This window comes from Physeter macrocephalus, chromosome 21, assembly GCF_002837175.3.
Source record: "Physeter macrocephalus isolate SW-GA chromosome 21, ASM283717v5, whole genome shotgun sequence".
NCBI lineage: Eukaryota > Metazoa > Chordata > Mammalia > Artiodactyla > Physeteridae > Physeter > Physeter macrocephalus.
The window spans coordinates 118,961,118-118,981,583 of record NC_041234.1 but is presented as its reverse complement, the minus strand read 5'-3'; the positions used below and the strand labels follow the sequence as shown (position 1 = coordinate 118,981,583).

At 41.1% G+C, this 20,466-nt stretch overlaps 1 protein-coding gene across 1 annotated transcript in view; it reads right to left on the bottom strand.

Annotated features, from left to right (window-relative positions):
• Positions 1–20,466, bottom strand: part of PASD1 (PAS domain containing repressor 1) — a 111,891-nt gene that overhangs the window by 30,905 nt on the left and 60,520 nt on the right. Inside the window, exons 3-5 of the mRNA XM_055081615.1 lie at positions 20,038–20,151; positions 17,966–18,093; positions 15,586–15,668 (exon numbers count right to left, since the gene is read on the bottom strand). Of these exons, the coding sequence (XP_054937590.1) occupies positions 15,586–15,668; positions 17,966–18,093; positions 20,038–20,151 (325 nt within the window). The remainder of the gene's footprint in view (positions 1–15,585; positions 15,669–17,965; positions 18,094–20,037; positions 20,152–20,466) is intronic.

Sequence of the window (20,466 nt, the reverse complement as noted above, 5' to 3'; positions counted from 1 at the left end):
TAGAGAAAAGGAAAGACAAGATTGGAACTTCAACAGTTGTGGGTTTGATAAAAAGAGAAAGCTCTGGGTTTGGACCAAATAATGACCCAGTCCTGCTCACCACTGTACATGGATTAAATAACTCGTCTAATATAAAATGATAAGTCTTCATGAACCAGTATCGGTGGAGAAACATCAATAAGGTCACAAAAAAGTGCCTACACCTCACTTATCCCACTTGTTCTAAGTCCAACCCAGGGAAGTCTGTTTGCACTGCTCCTGGACATTTTAAACTGCCTAACGGACCATTCGAGGTCTGGCAAATGGATTTCACACAACTTCCTCCATCTGATGGATATAAACATGTTTTAGGCACGGTCTGTATGTTTTCACACTGGACTAAAGCCTTCCCTTGAAGATAGGCTACTCCCATCTCGGTGGCTTATGTTCTTTTGGAAAAGATTCTCCTTACCTGGAAACTTCCCCTTGAACTTCATAGTGATTGGGGGACCCATTTTACTGGCCGGGTGCTTTGACAAGTCTGTGCTGTTTGGCTGGTTTTACAACACTTCCTCTCTGTGCTTACCACCTTCAATCTTTTGGTTTAATCCAATGTACTAATAGCATTATTAAGACTCAACTGGCAAAATACGTAGAGGCCCTCCAAATACCTTGGCCACAAGCACTGCTGCTGGTCCTTCTAAATCTCAGATCCATCCCTTTTGGAACTATAAACTCTCACCCTTTGAGAGAGTCACAGGACACCAATGCACTTGGCTCTTGCTTCTTCTAACTCACAGTGGATAAAAGGAGAGATATTCCAAAATTGCAAAGGCCTAGTTGTTTCCATCAAAAATATCCACGTTTTGTTCAAGCAGTCTTTTTACCGTGCACCCTTGGGAAATGAAGACCTTAAGCGTTACACTTTGCAATGTGGAGATTTTATCTATTAGAAAACACAACTCCAGAAGAACTTTCTTCAACCTTGCTGGAAAGGCCTCTGTGAAGTACTGCTAACCAACCCTTGTGCCACCAGACTGAAAGGAATGGACTCTTGGGTTCACGTGACCCACCTAAAGAAAACATCAAACCCTGACTGAACGTGCACATCAGCCGGTGACCTGAAAGTAAAGATTTACCAGAACTGAAGCATACAACATCTGATGTCACAGCTTTCCCAAGATATCCAGACCAGGCCTGTTGGAAGTTTGTTGCCAAACCTTCGATGATGGCATAAGGCTTTGGATGATCTTCAATATCTATGATCTTGATAACATACGGACTTCGGATAAAAAGTGTCTGAGAGTTCTCCCTCTTACCCATCTTTATTACTCAAATGTTAATAGGTTTAACATTACTAATAAATTAATGTGTCCACTCTGTGCACTTTCCCTCTGACGTGAGACACTACACCCAGGAAAGGTCCTTCCTGACGCTGAGGGACAAAAAGTAGCTGAAACTAAATAAAACGACTCTTGATCAGCAATGCTTTCAGAGAATGTAAAAAATAATACACAGAAGTCTCCGTTAAATAGAACTGGGACGCCAGAAAGGAGACCTGTCATGCCCTGTGACAATTACAGAGCCTAACAGGAAGAGAAAGACTCCTTTTATTTCCTGGCAAGGACTCAGCCAATGAGAAGCCATGGACTATGTTTACTATGGCCCTGCCAACTTCCTCTTCCTCTCTAGAAAGGTGCTCGCCTTTCCTTGACATGCAGGGACTTGCATGCGGCTAGTCATGGTTGCAGACCCTGAACTGCCATTCAGTGCTGATCCCAAATAAACGCATCTTTGCTGGAGAAACATCTGGCAGTCTATTTGTTTTAGGTCAACACAAGGATATAGTCATTGAATATATTCAAGAATGTAGTCATTGCATATAATTAAGAATAACATTCATATGAAAAAATACAAATTATTTGAATATATAAGGGCTCAGCCTGTGAGCCAAAATTGGCAGCAGACTGTTTTTGTACGAGGTAAGAATGATGTTTAATTTTTAAAAAGGTTGTAAAACAAACAAAGAAAATGCTACAGAGACTTTATGTAGTCTAGAAAGCCTAAAATATTTACTATCTGGTCCCTTTCAGAAAAATGTTTTCAATCTTTGAAATACATTCAGGAAGAGTATTTCTTAAGACACGCTTTTTGATGAATCAATAAATGTGGGTAAATTTTTTACATTGGTCATTCTATGGATTATTTCTGGATAAATTAATTTTTGGCAATTTGGCCACTGGACAAATTGACCATTTAGCAGAAAGCCTTTTAAGAACTTGTTGTTGACGAATTCGCCTGGAGCTGGTCATGACTTCTCCCAAATGAAAGACACTGAATAAACATATCACAATTTCAAAAAACACAAGTAGGTAAAAGATTTCTTTCCCCCCAATGACTATGGAAGCCAGTGGAAAATTCAGAGTCTCATCAAAGAAGCCCCATCTATTCTCACTTGGGCAAGATCCTGAAGGATCTGAAATTGTTAAAGATTATAGTTTCCTGCTAACAAAGAGACAACAAATTCACCCTCCTTTTTTTAAAAAAAAACAACATTTTAGCCTTGAATATACAAACACTTTATGAGTGGCTGCTTCCAGATATATTTTTGGATTAAATGATCATTTTCAGTCTCAAGAAGTTTTTCTTTCTTTCTTTTTTTTGATGGGAAGGGCAAAATATGATATTTTATTCAGATATTCTGAATAGAAGGAGTGCATTATCTGAATCTACCAGACTCTTCTTCAGTAGAGAAATTCATACTGTTGACTATCCGATATTAAAGCCTCTGGCAGTTTTTAGGTTCAAGCTCTGGCAAAAAGAATATGCATTTTCTGACCCATTACTCCAGGGTCAAAAAGGGTAGAGCAGGAGAATGGGGTGTGTGTGTGTGTGTGTGGTGTGTGTGTGTGTGTGTGTGTGTGTGTGTGTGTGTGAGTGTGTGTGTGTGTGTGTGTGTGTGTGTGTGTGTGTGTTGGGAGGTAGGCAGAAAATGAAATAAGATGGCTTGGGAAATACTCGGCTCTTCTCTCAGACTCCCTGCTATGAGCACCGCATCCCTCACTGCGCCCTGACTAAAGTGCAGAGCGGATTGGTGCCCATCAGAGGATGACATCAGGTCTGCAAGCCAAATGTACTTTACCAATAGCACCTTCCATTCTTCCTGCTCAAACCATGGACATAGATTCTTGGGACTTTAAAAATCGTACTGTTTGTGTGGGCTGATAGATATCTGTTCTGAAGCTAATATATCTAAGCTGATATACAATTGAACTTATATAGAATAGTCCAGATGATTTTACATATTAGATTATGAAGATTTAAAACAAAATGTTGAGTTTAAACTATTTAAAATATGGAGTTGCTTTTAAAATTATCTGGTAGGTAATTACTTTTATCACACAGTTAAGAAAACTCAATCCCTGTCTTAGTTATATGTTAATAGACTTGCTTCGAAACACTACTCATACACACCTAAAAAGGAACAAAACTCAAATGCTCCAACCCTCATATAGTTCGATGTTTTACAAAGGATGGAGTCCAAATGGGAAAGTTTCCACCAGAGGCTTACTCCATCCATTTCATAGAGAACATCACTCTCTAAAGGGCCAGTTTGAACTTCTTTAATGTGCTTTTTTGGTTACGCCAGTTTTCCACAAACACATCAAAAGAGGAAAAACATCTAATGGCACTCAGCGGTATTTCCTCACCAGAATGGAAAAGCAAGAAATGCATAACATTCATAACACTTTGCAAGTAATACAAATCACCAACACAGTAAGAATCCTAGTCTCATGTCCCCTGTACCTCAAAGGGCAAGTAATCTATGACGAGAAGTGCTCTGATGCCAAAGAATCAAGAGAAAACAGACAAACACCAATCAAACAAAAACCTTATTGCTATGAAAATAATGGCAGGCCATCAATTACCAAAATATTTTTTGCGAGGTTTTATCATCTTGAAAAGAATATTGCTGCTATTGGCCTCTTCTGAACAGTGTAGAAATATTAAGCAAATAAGAAGGCACCTTTAGAATCTGATTAGTGTTCTGTGGTCTGCTCCTCTTTCAAATGTAGAGAAGGTGACATATAGTGTTGGTTGGTGAGTCACTGGGGCATGCCTGGAACCCAGCCTGGATGCCAGCTGCTAACACTAAAGACATTCATAGGCAGAATGAATGTCAAGGCTACGCAGTTCTTCATCATATATTTGTGGAAAATTCATTCCAGGAGAAATTCATAAATCAGACTAGAGACTATACTAAGCACTGTGTGGTAAGATATAAAGAGAGTTTGCTCTGTTCCCGCTAACTAATAAGCCTTTTAGGCCAAGCCTTCCAGTAGAGGACAGAGCGTTCTATACGGATGCATCTCCTACTCCAAGAGACCAAAGTATTTGAAAGACTAGAACTGACAGCTCAGATGTGTTTTTATAGTTCATCTGCTACCATATTTACTTGCAGATGCCATTATTTTCATATTATCAAATATTTGATGATCAAAAATTTTGATCTACCATCACATATTTCTTCCAGCGTGAAATGTTCTAAAAACTTTTTGAGAAATTGAAGTTCATCGGGGCTTCCCTGGTGGCGCAGTGGTTAAGAATCCGCCTGGCAGTGCAGGGGACACGGGTTCGAGCCCTGATCCGGGAAGATCCCACGTGCCGCGGAGCAACTAAGCCTGTGCGCCACAACTACTGAGCCTGCGCTCTAGAGCCCGCGAGCCACAACTACTGAGCCCGCGTGCCACAACTACTGAGGCTCGCACACCTAGAGCCTGTGCTCCGCAACAAGAGAAGCCACCGCAGTGAGAAGCCCACGCACCACACCGAAGAGTGGCCCCTGCTCGACGCAACTAGAGAAAGCCCGCGCGCAGCAACGAAGACCCAACACAGTCAAAAATAAATTAATCAATTTAAAAAAACTGAAGTTCACCACTGTTCAGTCAAAATGACTCCCTTGACACAGCACTTCAAAGGAAGGAAACGCACATAACATTTCTACATCTCAAAAGCAGAGCAGGACCAACTTCTTTTTAATACAGCCAGTGGCTCCAGAGGGCCGGGCCTGGGGACATATGTTCATGGTAAGGTTTTGCCAAACAGCCTTGTTTTATTTGGCATCCCAATCTTCCTACTTTAAAATCCACTCTCTCAGTCATTTCTCCAAGGTGACATTCTGTGTGTTTCTTCTGTCACTTTTATAGGACTAGTACTGAGCCGTACTGAGCCGGTTGTGGAAATAAAGCAACAGAAATCAGTCAAGTCCCAACACACGTTAAAGAAAAAAAACTTTTTATGCGTCTTTGCTGCTTGTTAAAGCACTGGTGGCCTAAGTGTTGGTTGTGTAGATATGAGATATGACTTTAAATTGGGCCTTCTTTTCCTTTTTCATCCTGCAAATTAGACCCCTCAGCTTCTAGTGGCCAGGTGGACACACGGCCTATCACACGCTTGTCTCCTCGAAATCAGAAAGTGAGTTAACTGGAGAAGATGACCTATTCTCTGAACTGAGGGAGACACAAGCTGAATGCAATTTGGATACTTCCCTCTTGGAGCTTTTGATTCTCTAGAAGAAGAGCTAAGCCAGTCCCTGTGATTGCAAGGCAAAGTGGAGAGTGTCAGTAGGAAAGTAGAAAGTAGAGAGGGGAGAGCTCTTCCAACCTGGGTGTCAGGAAGGACTTCTGAGAGGAGGAATGAACTGGTTCCTGAATGGTGAGGAGGGTGTGAGCATACAAAGCACAGAGGGAAAAGACATTTTAGTCCATGCAGAAAACAGGAACGGAGGTACAGTGAAAGGGGTTCGACGGCATTTCCATGGAATGGTGACTTTATTATCATTTCTGGTTTACTTGTCCATCTCCACACCAGGCAGTAAGTTTTGAGGGCAGCCACAGTGCTGGACGCTGAGAATGCAGCCGTGTGGAGTTTATAGTTTCATGGGGAATCCGGACAATGAACAAATAGTCCAAAGATAACTATACATTTACAAATTGCCAAAAGCATGACGAAGTAAAAGGGCAGGTTGCCACGGGAAGAGAACTCAAAATGGACCTAGGAGAGCATCATGCCAACCACGTGACAGCAAAGTTGAAGAGTGTTTCAGGTTGAGGACCTAAGCACTGCACTGGAAGAGAGCTTGGAGAATTCACAGAGGACAAGAGGCTAGTGCATCTGGAGCAGGATATATAAGAGGGAGCGTGGCACAAAATGAGATCTGAGGAGTAGACAGGCGTGAGAGCAGCATACCTTACAGATCATACAAAAGGACTGTGGATTTTCTTCTAAGAGCGAGGGGAGAGCATTGAAAGTTTCTGAGCAGCAGAGGGACAAGATCATAGTTCAACAAATGGTTCTGGAACAATCGGACATCCATATGCTAAAAAATATGAACTTCAACCTAAAACTCACACTTTATAAAAATATGAACGCAGAATGGATCATCGACCCAAATATAAAACTATAAAACTTTTAGAAAAAAAGAGGAGAAAATCTATGTGACCTTCGCTTTGGCAGTTAATTCTTAGACATGGCACCATGACATGGCAGAATCCATCAGAGGAAAACAAAATGGTGAAATTATCCCCCTTCAAAATTAAAAACTTTTGTTGTGCAAAAGAACACTGTTAATAGAACGAAAAAAGAAGCTACAGACGAGAGAAAGTACTCGCACATTAAACATCTGACAAAAGGCTTGTATCCGGAATATACAAAGAATTCTCAAAACTCAATAATAAGAAAACAAACAACATAACTTTGAAAATAGGCAAGACATTTGAACATTCAAACGATGAAAAGATACTCAACATCTTTAGTCATTAGTGGAATGCGAGTTAGTGTTTTTGTTTCTTTGTTTGTCTGTTTGGCCATATGCCGCGTGGCATACAATATCTTAGTTCCCCGACCAGGGATCAAACCCGCGCCCCCTGCAGTGGAAGCGTGGAGTCTTAACCACTGGACCGCCAGGGAAGTCCTGGAATGCAAGTTAAAAGCATAATTCAATACCCTAAAAAAGTGAAATGAAAACGTACGTCCACACCAAAAACCCGTCCACGAATGTTTACAGCAGCTTTATTAATAATTGCCAAAACCCATCAACAACTCTGATGTCCCTCAACAGGTGAGTGACTAAACCGTGAGACATCCATACAACAAAATGCCACTCATCAATACACAGTTATGGATGCAACAACTCAGATGGATCTCAAAGGAATTATGCTAAGAGAAAGAAGCCAATCTTGAAAGATTTTATACTGTATGACTCTATATGATATTCTCAGAAAGACAAAACTATAGGGCTGCAGAATAAATTAGTGGCTGACAGGGGTTAAGGGTGAGGTGAGACAGGACTGACTATAAAGGGACAGCACGAGGAACTTTTGGAGGTGTGATGGAACTGGTCTTTATCTTGACTACTTTCATGGTTACACAAATCGATGGATGTGTTAGAAAACACAGAACTGTACACCAAGAGAAAACAAATCAATTTTACTGTATAATTGAACAAATGTGTGTAATAACTTAAAAATGAAAATATGTGTCCACAGACATACTTGTAAAAGAATGTTCACTGCAGCTTTATTCACGGTAACCACAAACTAGACATAAATGTTCATTGAAAGAAAAATGCCTAACAAATTGTAGTCTATCCATAGAATAGAATATTCCTCAGCAACAAAAGGGAATGAACTACTGATACATGTGACATGATGCATCTCAGGGACATCATGCCGAGTTTAAAAGGGCAGACTCAACAGACTATATATTATATGGTTCCATTTTTATGACACTCTAGTAAAGGAAAATTTAACCTATGGTTAAAAACATCAGAACAGGGGTTGCCTCTAAGTGCGGGGATAACAGGGAAGGGGTACGAAACAGCTATCTAGTGTGTTGAAAATACCGTATGTCTTGATAGGAATGTGGGTCCCATGGGTTTATGCATTTGTCAAATATACTTAAGATCTGTGCCTTTCATTATGTGTAAATTTCACCTTAAAAAATGCAAGTAATATGAACTTAATTGAGGAGGTTTGCTTTTCACAATGACATGACATGGCAACCCTACAATTACTCTCTGTGCATTCCTGACTTGAGCAAATAAGTAAATATATGGAGGATAACGAGCCCAAGCCTCTCTGACTAGTGGAGAAGAGTGTTGCAAAAGTGGAAACGGGAAGACTGGAATGAACCTTGTAGTGCTGGCTCACGATTGGAGGTATCGGTATGAAGTCATGGCGTGTATTATTGGATACAGACACATACACAAAGGTATACATACATATAGATGGGTAGATATGGAAATAAATATATGGATCTTTATGCCTATGTATACAGTATGTGTATCGTGTGTGTATTTGTTTCCCAGTTCGCAAAGCACCTATAAGCAGTAACAAATCAGTAACAATGAGTACAAGCAGCACCGAGAGTTTCTAAATAGCTGCCCTTGAGGAAGCCAGGACTCCCTTTTGACTAAGTCTTAGCGAACAAGCTGATTTCATGGCTGGGGTGGAGATAGTACAAAATGAACCTGGAACATCATAGTGCCAGAAAGGAAGGAATGCTCCAAGAATGGTGTGAAGTATCAAAATGACACAAGAGCCAGACTGAAGGGGCTGTCACTGGTCGATGCTAGGACAATCAGAGCATTGAAATAAATAATAATAGCAAAAGATTAAAATCCACTGAATAGACAAATGAATAAATAATGAATGAATGAATCAGGCAGAGGGGAGGGGAGAGAGAGAAAGAAGAGAAGGGGAAGAGAAGGGAGAAAAGGGGGTGAGAGGGGAGGAGAGGAGACGGGAGAGACAGGAAAGGGAGGGCAGAAGTGGGACAGAGGGGGAAGAGAAGGAGAGAATAATGGTAAAGCAAATGGGGCAAAATGTAAACAGTTGTGAGTAAAGGAGGATGCATATGGTAGTTCCTGTCAGAGTCAAATAAAAAGTTTAAAAGTTAAAAAAAATGTTTAATGGAGCTAAAGCAAAAGAATGTCCTGGGATTTAAAAAAAGGTAAAGCATTAGGAGTTTGAGTAACAGATACACACTACTGTAATATAAAATAGGTAACCAACAAGGACCTACTGTAGAGCACAGGGAACTCTACTCAGTATATTGTAATAACCTATAATGAAAAGGAAGCTGAAAAAGAATATATACATATATACGCATAACTGAATCACTGTGCTGTACACCTGAAACTAACACAACCTTGTAAATCAACTCTACTTCAATTTTAAAAAAAGGTAAAGCAAAAAGTATTAAGTTGAAAGAGAGCAGGATCCTATCCCACTTCTTCAGGTACCTAATACACAGCCTGACATCTTCATTACAGGATGACAAATGCATACCATCAGGAGAAAATATTACATTGTTAATTGTCTGAGTAGAACAAGCAGCTGCCAGCGTATTTCTCCAAAACTACTTTTCCTAAATAGGCTAATACTCAGATAATTCAACCCAGATTTTTCTAAACTTTGATATTTATTAGACTTCTTTTCATTAGGGTCTAAACCCTCAGTGATTTCAGGGTTGCTTCCATGAGTTTGGAGTACAAAACTTACTTTGAGCTTTTCAAAAAATATTAACATTGAGGGACTTCCCTGGTGGCACAGTGGTTAAGAATCCGCCTGCCAATGCAGGGGACACGGGTTCAAGCCCTGGTCCAGGAAGTTCCCTGGTCCAGGAAGATCCCACATGCCGCAGAGCAACTAAGCCCGTGCGCCACAACTACCGAGCCTGCGCTCTAGAGCCCGTGAGCCACAACTACCGAAGCCCACGCACCTAGAGCCCGTGCTCTGCAACAAGAGAAGCCACTACAATGAGAAGCCCTCGCACCGCAACCAAGAGTAGCCCCCGCTCGCTGCAACTTGAGAAAGCCTGCGCGCAGTAAGGAAGACCCAACACAGCAAAAAATAAATAAATAAATAAATAAATAAAAATATTAACATTGAAACTGCTCTTATCAATCGTAAATCTAATAAGACTGTCTAATGATTTGATGCTTTTAGATGATCAAAATAATTTGTTATGTAGTTGAAGATGGGATACCGGTTGGCTAGAGGTCAGAGAAACACGATGAAGTCTAAAACCCAGAATCCTGAGACTGCACCCCTTCTTCTGTCTTTTGTTTTATGTCTGCCCTTCTTAAGAACCAGACCCTGAACATAACAATAGGACAAGTTAAATATCTCAGGGGCTATTTCCTTTGACACCAGGCTGCTGGAACACCCCAACTCCTTTCCTTATCTGTCAGCCTGCCTCCCAGGTGGGTGTGAGGGCCCGGAATCATCTGACTGCATGTGGCCTCCAAGCTGAGAATTCCATCACGTTCAGACTGGGTCACACCTCCGCCACCCAGCAAGGAGGCATGGACACTTTTCATGGAACAATTTGGGTGTTAATGAACACAGAACCATCTCATAAGGATGGAGGTTTAAAGATGCTGGCTTGACACAGAAAAGGAGAACAACCTTAAATTAACAGAAAAGTAGTAAGACTGTTGAAGAAATCACCAAACATAGACTTCAAATCATGTCCGTAAGCCGGGTTCACAGGTAGCCCTTTGCACTTAATAATGTCTTTATAACTCAGTAAGGATTAAGCAGTGTTTTTGGTTTTCTGTTTGTTTGCTTTTTTGGCCATGCGGCTTATGGGATCTTAGTTCCCCGACCAGGGATTGAACCCAGGCCCTTGGCAGTGAAAACATGGAGTCCTAACCACTGGACCACCAGGGAATTCCCAGGATTGAGTACAGTTTTACATTTTAACTATTCAAACAAAAACTGTAACTATTCTATAATTTGGAAGTACTTCCTAACTGATAATAACTTGACCTTGTATGGTATTTTATAAAGCATATAGCTTTCATTTACTTATCAAAACAGATCTCATTCCCTGATTTCATGGTCATGCACATTCTGCAGTAATGATCCTCACCACTTATAGATAAAGAGCATGAGACTTAATGAGGCTTCTCTAAGATCACACAGCCTGTAATTGGCCAAGCTAAGAAAAAAACAAAAACAAATCTTGTAGCCTTAAAAACCCCAATCCCACGTCTCGGTTAATGGTGGATGACTCTAACAAGGCTGTCTCCGGGCTACTCCCAGTTCCTCCCCAAAAGCAGCTCTCACCGTCTTGGCTGGAGTCCTCCCCAAGTTCTGTGGGTTCTAACCCTCCAATCTTCTCTGCCCTCCTCTCCTACTAGTCGTCCACTGCTGAACCTGCTCCAGCCACACTGGCTTCTCAAACATACCCAGTGTGCTCCTGCCTCAGGGACTTTGCATCTGCTCTTCCTTCTGTCTGGAATATTTCCTCCCAAATCCACAAGGCTTGCTCCTCCACTCCTTTCAGGTGTTAACTAAAAAGTCGCCTTCTTGTTGAGGCCTTAGCTGGCCACCCTACCTATTATGCTGACCATTGGAAATTGCCAATATTGCACCATCTCTTAAACAGAAAAAATGTCAATTGCATATGGCAAAACCTAATACAATTTAATTTCCCCTACAACCTTCCCTATCTCTCTTCAATGCTTAATATTTTCCCGCAGTCCTCCTCACCATCTAACCTACCTTGGTCTGTTAATTGATTTTCTTTCTCCTCCACTAGAATATAAGCTTCCCAGGAAGATAAGGATTTTTGTTCACTGCTGTATCCTCAGAGCCTAGGACAGAAACTCCCACACAGTAGGTGCTAAATATTTGCTGTATGAATAAGTTTCATTGGGCTGGAGTGATGAGACTGGGCAAGCTAAATATCTAGCGCTAGAGAAATCCAACCAAATGGCATGTGATACAATGAGGTACAGGGCCCTCCCCCTGGTCGAGATGACGCAGACATAAGGGATGAAGTCAGTACAGAATAGTACCAAGGCTCCGTACAACAAAACCTCACTAATGAGGACCACTGTGCATCTTCGCCAAATTCTCCTCACACTTTTGTACAAGATAACGCTTCTCTGAAACAAGCTGAAAGGGGAATTAGCCAGGGACATTCTTTTCGGTGCAGTTGCTGATAGGTGGAGTCTCACCCCCCACCCCACCCCGGGGACCAACTCTGTAGCAGTTTCTAAAGACTGCAAACAAAGGTAAGAGCTACTAGAACTCTCGGAAGTACCTGCCATTTGATTTTCCAGTATTGTCTACTCTACCTTTGGGTGAAAAGATACTATCTTTGTAAAAAGCGTTAGGGCTAACCAGTGTGATCGCCTTCCCTACTAATTCTTCTCTCTCCCTACATTTAAGATGAAATTAAAGAAAAAAAAGTTTTCTCACAGTAACATCCCCAATCAAGTACTTCCCAAAGACTTCTTGAGTTTTCTCCCTGGAATCCCATACCAGCCACAGCTCCTGAAACTGATGTCCTAAGAGAAACGAGCCCAGGATAATCTGGGTCCCAATTCCAGCTCTACCGCTTAACCAGCTGCGTGACTGGGAAAATCATACATCCTCTGCGACTGCACTTTCTCATCTCTACAATGGGTCTAAAATCTATGTTGTTGATCTGTGGAGAGTAAGTCAATAAACATGAAATCGCATCATGAGGAATAAAGTACAGGATGCATTTCTATTCAGATGAGGCTATGACAGAACTCTGGGCCTCACTTAAACATACAAAGTAAGAGTAGCTCGCTGCTTCCTCTGACTCCAGCAGTAGGAAGATGGGAAAGGACTCCGCGATATTCAATTCTGTGCCTGCCCCTCACCAACTCTGAAGTGTTCCTTACTTCTTTCTATGTTCAAGCAAGACCTTCTACTCCAGTGCATCTGTAGCTCTCATGGAAAACCCAGATGTTGAGTCCCTCTCCTGAAATGAAAGGTTCTTTAGCCTCAAGTCTGAAACATGCAAGGACAGGACATCCTACATGGAAACAGACCCTTTCTTTTAAACATTTTAACTTCCCCTCTTTGTGTTTCTTTCATAAGCACAGACAAAGCTTTCAAGCCTCTTAGCAGGATGCTTCTTCCCTTTCAAAGAACATTGAGAATTACCAAGGAAAGTTCCAGAAGCATCTGGGGAGCTCTAGGTCCCTATGACCTTTGTGCCTGATTACTTTTTTAACTATCCCTCAGACTGTAAAATGGGAGCCAGGTTATCAAGGACTGCTCAGGGTGCCTACAAACTAATGTCCAACACGCCACAATCTCGTCTTCTTGTTATCTGAAAACTTCGTCTGAAGACAGAGAGTAAGTCTATGAAAAAAAATAATGCAATACTGGTTTGCACCGAGCTATAACAATACCGCACTATGTTTGCGAGGTCTCATGGCATGGAACGGATTACCATTTTGATAGGATCAATCAATCAGTCCCTGAGCAGATGTTCATTTCTGCCTGCTCAATGTCAAGGTCTGTGCTAGACAGGGATGAGGCTGACTGGCCCTCCTTTATAGACCTCAGACTAGTGGACGAGTCAGGTCCACCCACAATCCATCATGTGAGAGCTGAGGTCGTTGGAGCCAGAACAGCGGCCATGGTGCTGAGCAGAGCAGAGGGAAGAGAAGGGGGCTGGAATTAAACAGAATTTTCTTCATCAAATCCATCAGTTGTTTCCTAAGTGTCGTGCTTCCATGTTACTGTCTACATGATAAACAATCCATTGCCTAATATTTGAAGAAACTAGGAATATTTTATGAAAGTATTAAAATATATAAAATTGTAGTGCATTCACCCAATAATGATAATTTCTTACTATATTAGAAAGGGTATGATCTTAAGCCTTAAGAAAACACTTTTCTTGTAGAAAAGTGTGAAGACCAAGTGGCACAGATGTAGTAACTGGCTCTTTTCTGCATCAGAATATTTTTCATCCAATTAAGTTCTACTTAAAAATAAAATGTAGGTCTCCTCTGTCTCTGAACTCTCACTCTCTGAAGATTTGCTATAATTATCTGCTAATGTACACAAAATTCACTACACAAACCTACTAAACAAATCTGTTTTAGGTTGCATGCAAGAATATGTTTAAGTCATGTGCTCCTGGGTGAAAAGGATATGGTGGGCTGCTAGTGTACCTCCTCAGGTATTCTCACAGAATAGTGCCTAGAGTTCACGTTGTTTAAACACGTTATGTTTTATAGATGTCTCTCTCTCACCTTATTCAGTAAAAGGTCTTCTCATAAAGTAGAGGAACTAATAAGGGAAATGGGTAAGCCTAAGAGGCCCAAAGAAGCGCCCACACTACAAGAACCACTGGGAATGATAAAGCACATTAAGAGACTTGAATGGCTATTAGTCTTAAGCTTGGTGGTGCACATGTCCCTAACTCCTATGAACCACAAATACAATGGTGAATATTTACAAGAAATTGAGCTTCTGCAAAAAAAAAATCTTGCTGGGGCAAGTGAATGTGATGGTGGCACGAGCAGACAGACATGTGACACTCAACACACAATTACAAACTCGGTCTCGTGTTAGCAAGAGTTGTGGAGCACCCAGCAAAGGGAATGCAAACAGACTGCCACCTCAAGCTCTGTTTTGCATCCCATTGCTCTGTGTGTAGCTTCAGACAACGGTTCTTAGCCAAACACCTCTGAGCTCTCCTGCCAGGAAGGGAAGATTCTCCCCTGTTCCTCAGATCCAGACACAGATGAACCTCAGACATTTCCTGTTTAACTCATTTCTTCACCAGCCCTTTCTTCCTTACCTCATCCCCCCACCGGCGAGTAACAGACAGCACAGCCTCCAGCTTCCTCCTCCCACCAGACCCCACACAAACACGCCTTCAATCAGAAGAAGCCTCTCAAAACATCATCTCGTTTATTTTATTTTGCTAAGTATTTAGTATTTTAGTATTTAGTATTTAGTATTTTGCTAAGCCTCTAGTGCTCATCTTTAATGTATTGTTTTGTTATTTATTTACATATCCATGTACACTGTAATACAGAAGGAAAATGTAATCCATTCTCAATATTCTACACTGAGCAGTGTCTACTATTATGGCTTACTACATACAAAATACCTACTAATGAGTTTATCAAATATGCAATGACTAGATAGTACTACAAGTAATTTCTATTCTGTAGAAATTCTTGGTAGATTATTAAATAGTCGTATTAAGGGGTTTTAGCGATACCTAGCAAGGTGGCATTTTCCTGTGGGTTAGGAATTTTTGTTTTTCCCACTCAAAATAATGGAATTACTCACTTTGTTCTCTGAAAATTTGTTAACAAACCAATGTTAAAGAATAGATTAGATTCACAAAAAAGAGGGACACCTGCATAATAGCAGTTACCACAATGCTTATTTGTTCTTCTACCAGTTAAAGTGTTTCAAGAAAAGGAAGCAATCAAGTCTGTTTGTAAACGTATTGTCTTAATTTGAAAGTAATTAAATGTCTGCCGTCAGTCAAGGTTGCTCTATTTACTGCTTTATTTCTTTTATAGAAAGCCAATCACTTGTATTTATATTCAGTTAGAAAAATATGAATTATACTAGCTGGGAAAGGAAATTCAAACTAGTAGATTGCTCATCTGGATTCAGTTGTTTGCTTTTTTAAATTTTCATTTTGATGGAAAAATATTCATAGTGATTTGTCTTGTTTCAGTCTTGTTTGATGAAACCGTGCCCTAGGTCTCCATTACTCATGGCAACATTAGCCTCTTACCTGTGGTCCACAGGTAGATGTTCCTCGTCCGAATCTGGGACCAGCAGAACATCTTCACCGGACTCCTCTACAGCGAAAAGGTCCTGCAGAAAAAGTGGCGTTTTAGATACTTAAAATGTACGTATAGAGTAAAAATACCTGACATATTTGTGTAGCATGTAGTAAATTTGAAAATCCAACTCCTCTGTATACCAGTGTGAGAAAGGCACTTGATTTTACGGATGTGAAAACTGAGGATTCTAGAGATAGAATGATTTGGTCAAGCACGTACAGCTAGTACGTGCAGGATCAAAGCAGGTCCATTTCAAAGTTGAACTCTTGAGTTCACTGCCCTTCCACTGTTACACAGCCACCCTGTGAACAAAATCTTCCTCCAAAAAGCCCTCTTTTCTCACAAGATCTGTTCTCTGAAATGACCACTAGTATAGAACAAATATCCCAGAAACCCAGAGAAAAACTGGCATAGATCACAAACAGAGATCCCTGTGCTAAGAGGGGGCCTAGGATGAGGGTGGTGTGTCAAATGAGATTTTTCTTTCTCAGAGGAGGAAGTAGATTTGGGGGGTGACCCTCTAGATGGGATGTATGCCTTCTCATGGCAGATATGAGAGCTCAAATCCCAGAGAGTTGCCGGAGAGGGATAATGAGTGGGGCCATCAGACCCAGCAACTTCCTTCAGTTGCTTTTCTCTCGACCAATTTTCTCACTGTCTTAAATTTGGAAAAATGATGACATAGATCACGATTCTAAAATGGAATGTAAAGGGGTCCTTCACAGCTTCTGAAATGTGGTCAGTCAAAGCCCAGATTTCAAACTTGAGAGGAAAAGTAAAGCAGGTGTTTTGCCCTCTCTGGATCGTAGTGATAACAATAATAATGATAATAATGACAATGATCATGACTGTAAGGGCTCATATTTACTGAGTGCTTTTACCTGATAAGAGGTGCTGTCTTACCTGTGCTTCACAATAACCCTCAAGGAGGTACTATTATTGCCATTTATAGCAAAAGAAACTGAGGCTAAAAGATGTAAGTGACTTAGGTAAGGTCCTGTAGCTAGTAAGGAAGGATGCGAAATCTGAACCCAGAGGCCTCTCGTGTAAGGCGGTTGAATGTGTTGTACGTTACAACATCATCACAATATTAACACGTGGCGCAAACAGACCGTCTGATTTTGCCCCCATGCCCTCCACGTCGTCTGCCCAATCCCCACTGTCCCAGTCTTGTTCAAGTCAGTTGGTGGCACTTCCATCCACTGAGCTACTCGGGCCTAAAAGCTGAGTCATCCTTGAGTCATTTCTCTGTCTTCTCCCACCCACTTCCAATGCATCAGCAAGGACTTAGGGCTCTACCTCCAAACTGTCACCCAAATCGGTGAGCTTCTATCTAGGACTGCTTCCATTCCTGTTCCCCTGTACTCCAGTCCCAGCCAGCAGCCAACCTGATCTTTTAAAAACAAAATCAGATCATGCCATCCTCCTACTTTCCACTCAAAGCTGTACATAATCTGGCCCCTGCCTACTTCTTGTACCTTATTTTCTACTACTCCTTCCCCCTTTCACCTTTTTCTAGTCACATGATGGTCCTTGTTTCCTGGAACTCTCCAAGCTAGTTACTACCTCGTGACTTTTACAGCTGCTGAACCCTCTACCTGAATGAATTGCCTTCCTGTCTTCACTGGGTTGGCACCTTATCATCATTCATGGTCTCTGTTCAAAAGACAGGTCATCAGAGAGAGACCTTCCCTGACCACTCTGCTGAACTCCCTCCCCACACCAGTCATTAGCACATGATTCTGTTTTATCATCTCCATGACACTTGTCAATATTACTTGTCTATTGCCTGTTTCCCCAGCACCTAGCACAGTGCCTGGCACATAGTAGGTGCTTACTAAGTATGTTACTTAGTGAATAATTCATTAGCCTGAATTGATCAGATGAATTCTAAAGACTGATTTTTCTTTGTAGAGACAGAGACTGTGAGTTCTCTATCAGGAAGATACTAAGTGAGCATTGGGCGAGCAGGAGAGCTGCCTCAAAACTCACCTGGTGAGAGAAGCCTTTCTTTAGCCACCTGCCAAAATGGTCACTTCTCTTACTAGGTCCCAACCCCCAGCCCCTGTATAGCTGTTTAATATTCTATCAAAACCATTTGTCAATGAGTGTGCATCTCTTCTGGGTATGTCCAGATCTCCACTCAGATATTCAGCTTCTGAAACACAGGAGCTGATCTTTTCTCGTTCACATATCCTAACACAACCCCCTGCACACATCAGGTGCTTTAGCAGTGCCGTGCAGTGGCTGAGAGACCAAAGGTGACATGTCCCTTTAAAGGAAGCCCACATGGCCACAATGGGGGAGGCACACACACAACATACTCACCCTTAGAATTTGAACCCTGAGGATACAAACAGTCCCCACCAGATAAAACCGATCCTCCAAAGAAACATTCGTGGCAGACGGCTCACGGGACTGGCTGGGGAAGAAGCTACGGAAGAGCACCAAAGGCTCTAAGGGAGACAGAGACACACATGTGACAATCTAATAGAAAGGTGGGGCGATTACACAAGAGGATGGGCACCTGCCATATCAGTGTGCCGTTTGCCACCCCACTGACAATTGTCAGAATTCCGAACCACCAATTTTTTCTGTCTTCCTTCCCAGTCACCCTCCCCACCCTGGTCTCCACCAAAACATGAAGTATTTACTGAGAAATAATTGTGAGTTCAGGGTGATCGTCAGTCTTCTGTTCTTACCCTGTGAATGGACATTTTAGTCTCCAAAAAAGTTTAGCTCCCCTTCTTTACATAGACCATGTGGGTATCAAAAATGTGTGTATAATTTGTGTGTGTATGTAGTCAAGTTTTTTTTAAAGGTACTTGACCTCTGGTTTCCAAAGGCACGTGACAAAGATATCAGACAACCATGTGTGAGCTGATTTTCATTATTTATTTACCCATTCATTCATTTGTTATATCTTTAGACCTCAGTGGCAAAGAACCGCGTTAATTATATTCTTAGTTCGTGGCATCTTACGAACAGAGAAAAAATTCCCACTCTTGTTTTCACTTTTTTCTTCTCTGTGTCCCTTCCCCAGCCACAGGCACCCACTGTCATCTACCACATTTCATATATAACTTTGTAAAATATGTAGTCTGGTCCTATGTACTATATGCTTTTACAATTTACAAAAGTGGCAATGTGCTATAGATCTCATTCTGTTTCTCAACCAACAATACAGTTTTAAGGTCTAACCATGTTGTACTATGTATTTCTAGAGTTCATTGCTTGTGACTGCTACAAAGTTTTCCATATTGTATCTTTCCCCAGATTTTACTCGTCCGTTTCCTTAATGACGCGCGCCCAGGCTGGGCATCATTCCTCCCTCTTACCACGAACAACACTATGACATACATAGAACATGTCCCCTTAGACACAGATCTCTCTGCAACTTCACCTCTGCGATACTTCCACCCAGCGATAGGACTGCTGAGCTACAAGATAATTGACTTCAGTTCACTCTGTTTTCCAGGGTGGCTTCATGAGTTTACATTCCTCTCGACACCGTACTAGTGTTTTCATTTCTCACATCCTCACCAATATTTGGTATTATTCACACTCCTAATTGTTTACATTTTGATGCGTGTACAGCGCTACTCATTGGTTTTTGAATGTTTCATTCTTTGCTTACTAGTGAGTTGGAGCATCTTTTCACATATTTGTTGGGCTATTTACCTTTGATTCAAGCCCTAGATCTTTTAATGGCCCCAAATCAGTGTTTATGTTAATTCATCAGCTTGTGGTTCCTGAAACCTTAAAAATTACAAATTCAGATCCCATATCCACATGTAAGACACACAGATTTGGGTTTCGATTTCCTGTAAATGACACATTTTTTTCCATTCAAACTCTGAGAGAGATAACAAGCTTACTCTTCCTCTAGGCCAGTGGACAGAATCTTACTGATCATTTTAAGTCTCTAGGTTTTATGTGTTGGTCCTTGAATGGGTGTTAGAACTCCAGACCCCAGCCAATGGAGCCAATGTATGATTTAAAACTCACTTAGGCCCAGCACAAAATCAGCTCCCTTTTATCACTAGGTCTTGTACTTTATCCTTTAATTTCTAGCACCCATGGATTTCCCTATCTTTTAAGATTGGCTATGCGATAAACTTCTTAGATTATGTTTTAACAATCATTTCCTTGTTTTTTGTAGAAGGAAAGAGCCATCCTTATCAGATCAGTCCACCATGTTACCATATGACCCCACCTTGTAAATTTTGCTATTAATTTTTTTAAAGTCTAATTAACGTCTGTGGCCCACCAAAACCTGTGATCATAGGGGTAGGAGAGAGTGTGAGAGTACCAACAGCAGAAAGGCATTTATATTACCAATGAAGGGCTGCATAATTCATGAACTTCATCTAGATAAGATTAAAAACTGTTTCGCTTACCACTGGAAATATCTTTTATACTCAGGATGAATTTCACATATTCATAAGCAGGGCTGCTACCATGTTCATCATCTCCTCTTTTTAAATGACAGCAAAAATCAATATGTTTTCCTACTAAAAGAAAACAGATACAAAACGTGCTTACATTTGTACTTAAATATATTCTGCAGGATTCTTTCATATGATTGTCTTACTTAGACTAGATTTTACAAAAATATTATTTTCTTTTCATGAACATTACCACTTGCACAGTCATCTATGTACCTGTAGAGTGGGGTATCAGCTAGAACATAATTTATAAAACACTAATACAATTATATAAAAGCTGAAATAATCAGGGTTCATGATTAAGAACAAGATTTAATAGAGGAGAGATTTTGTTTTGTTTTGTTTTGTTTTGTTTTTGCGGTACGCGGGCCTCTGGCCTCT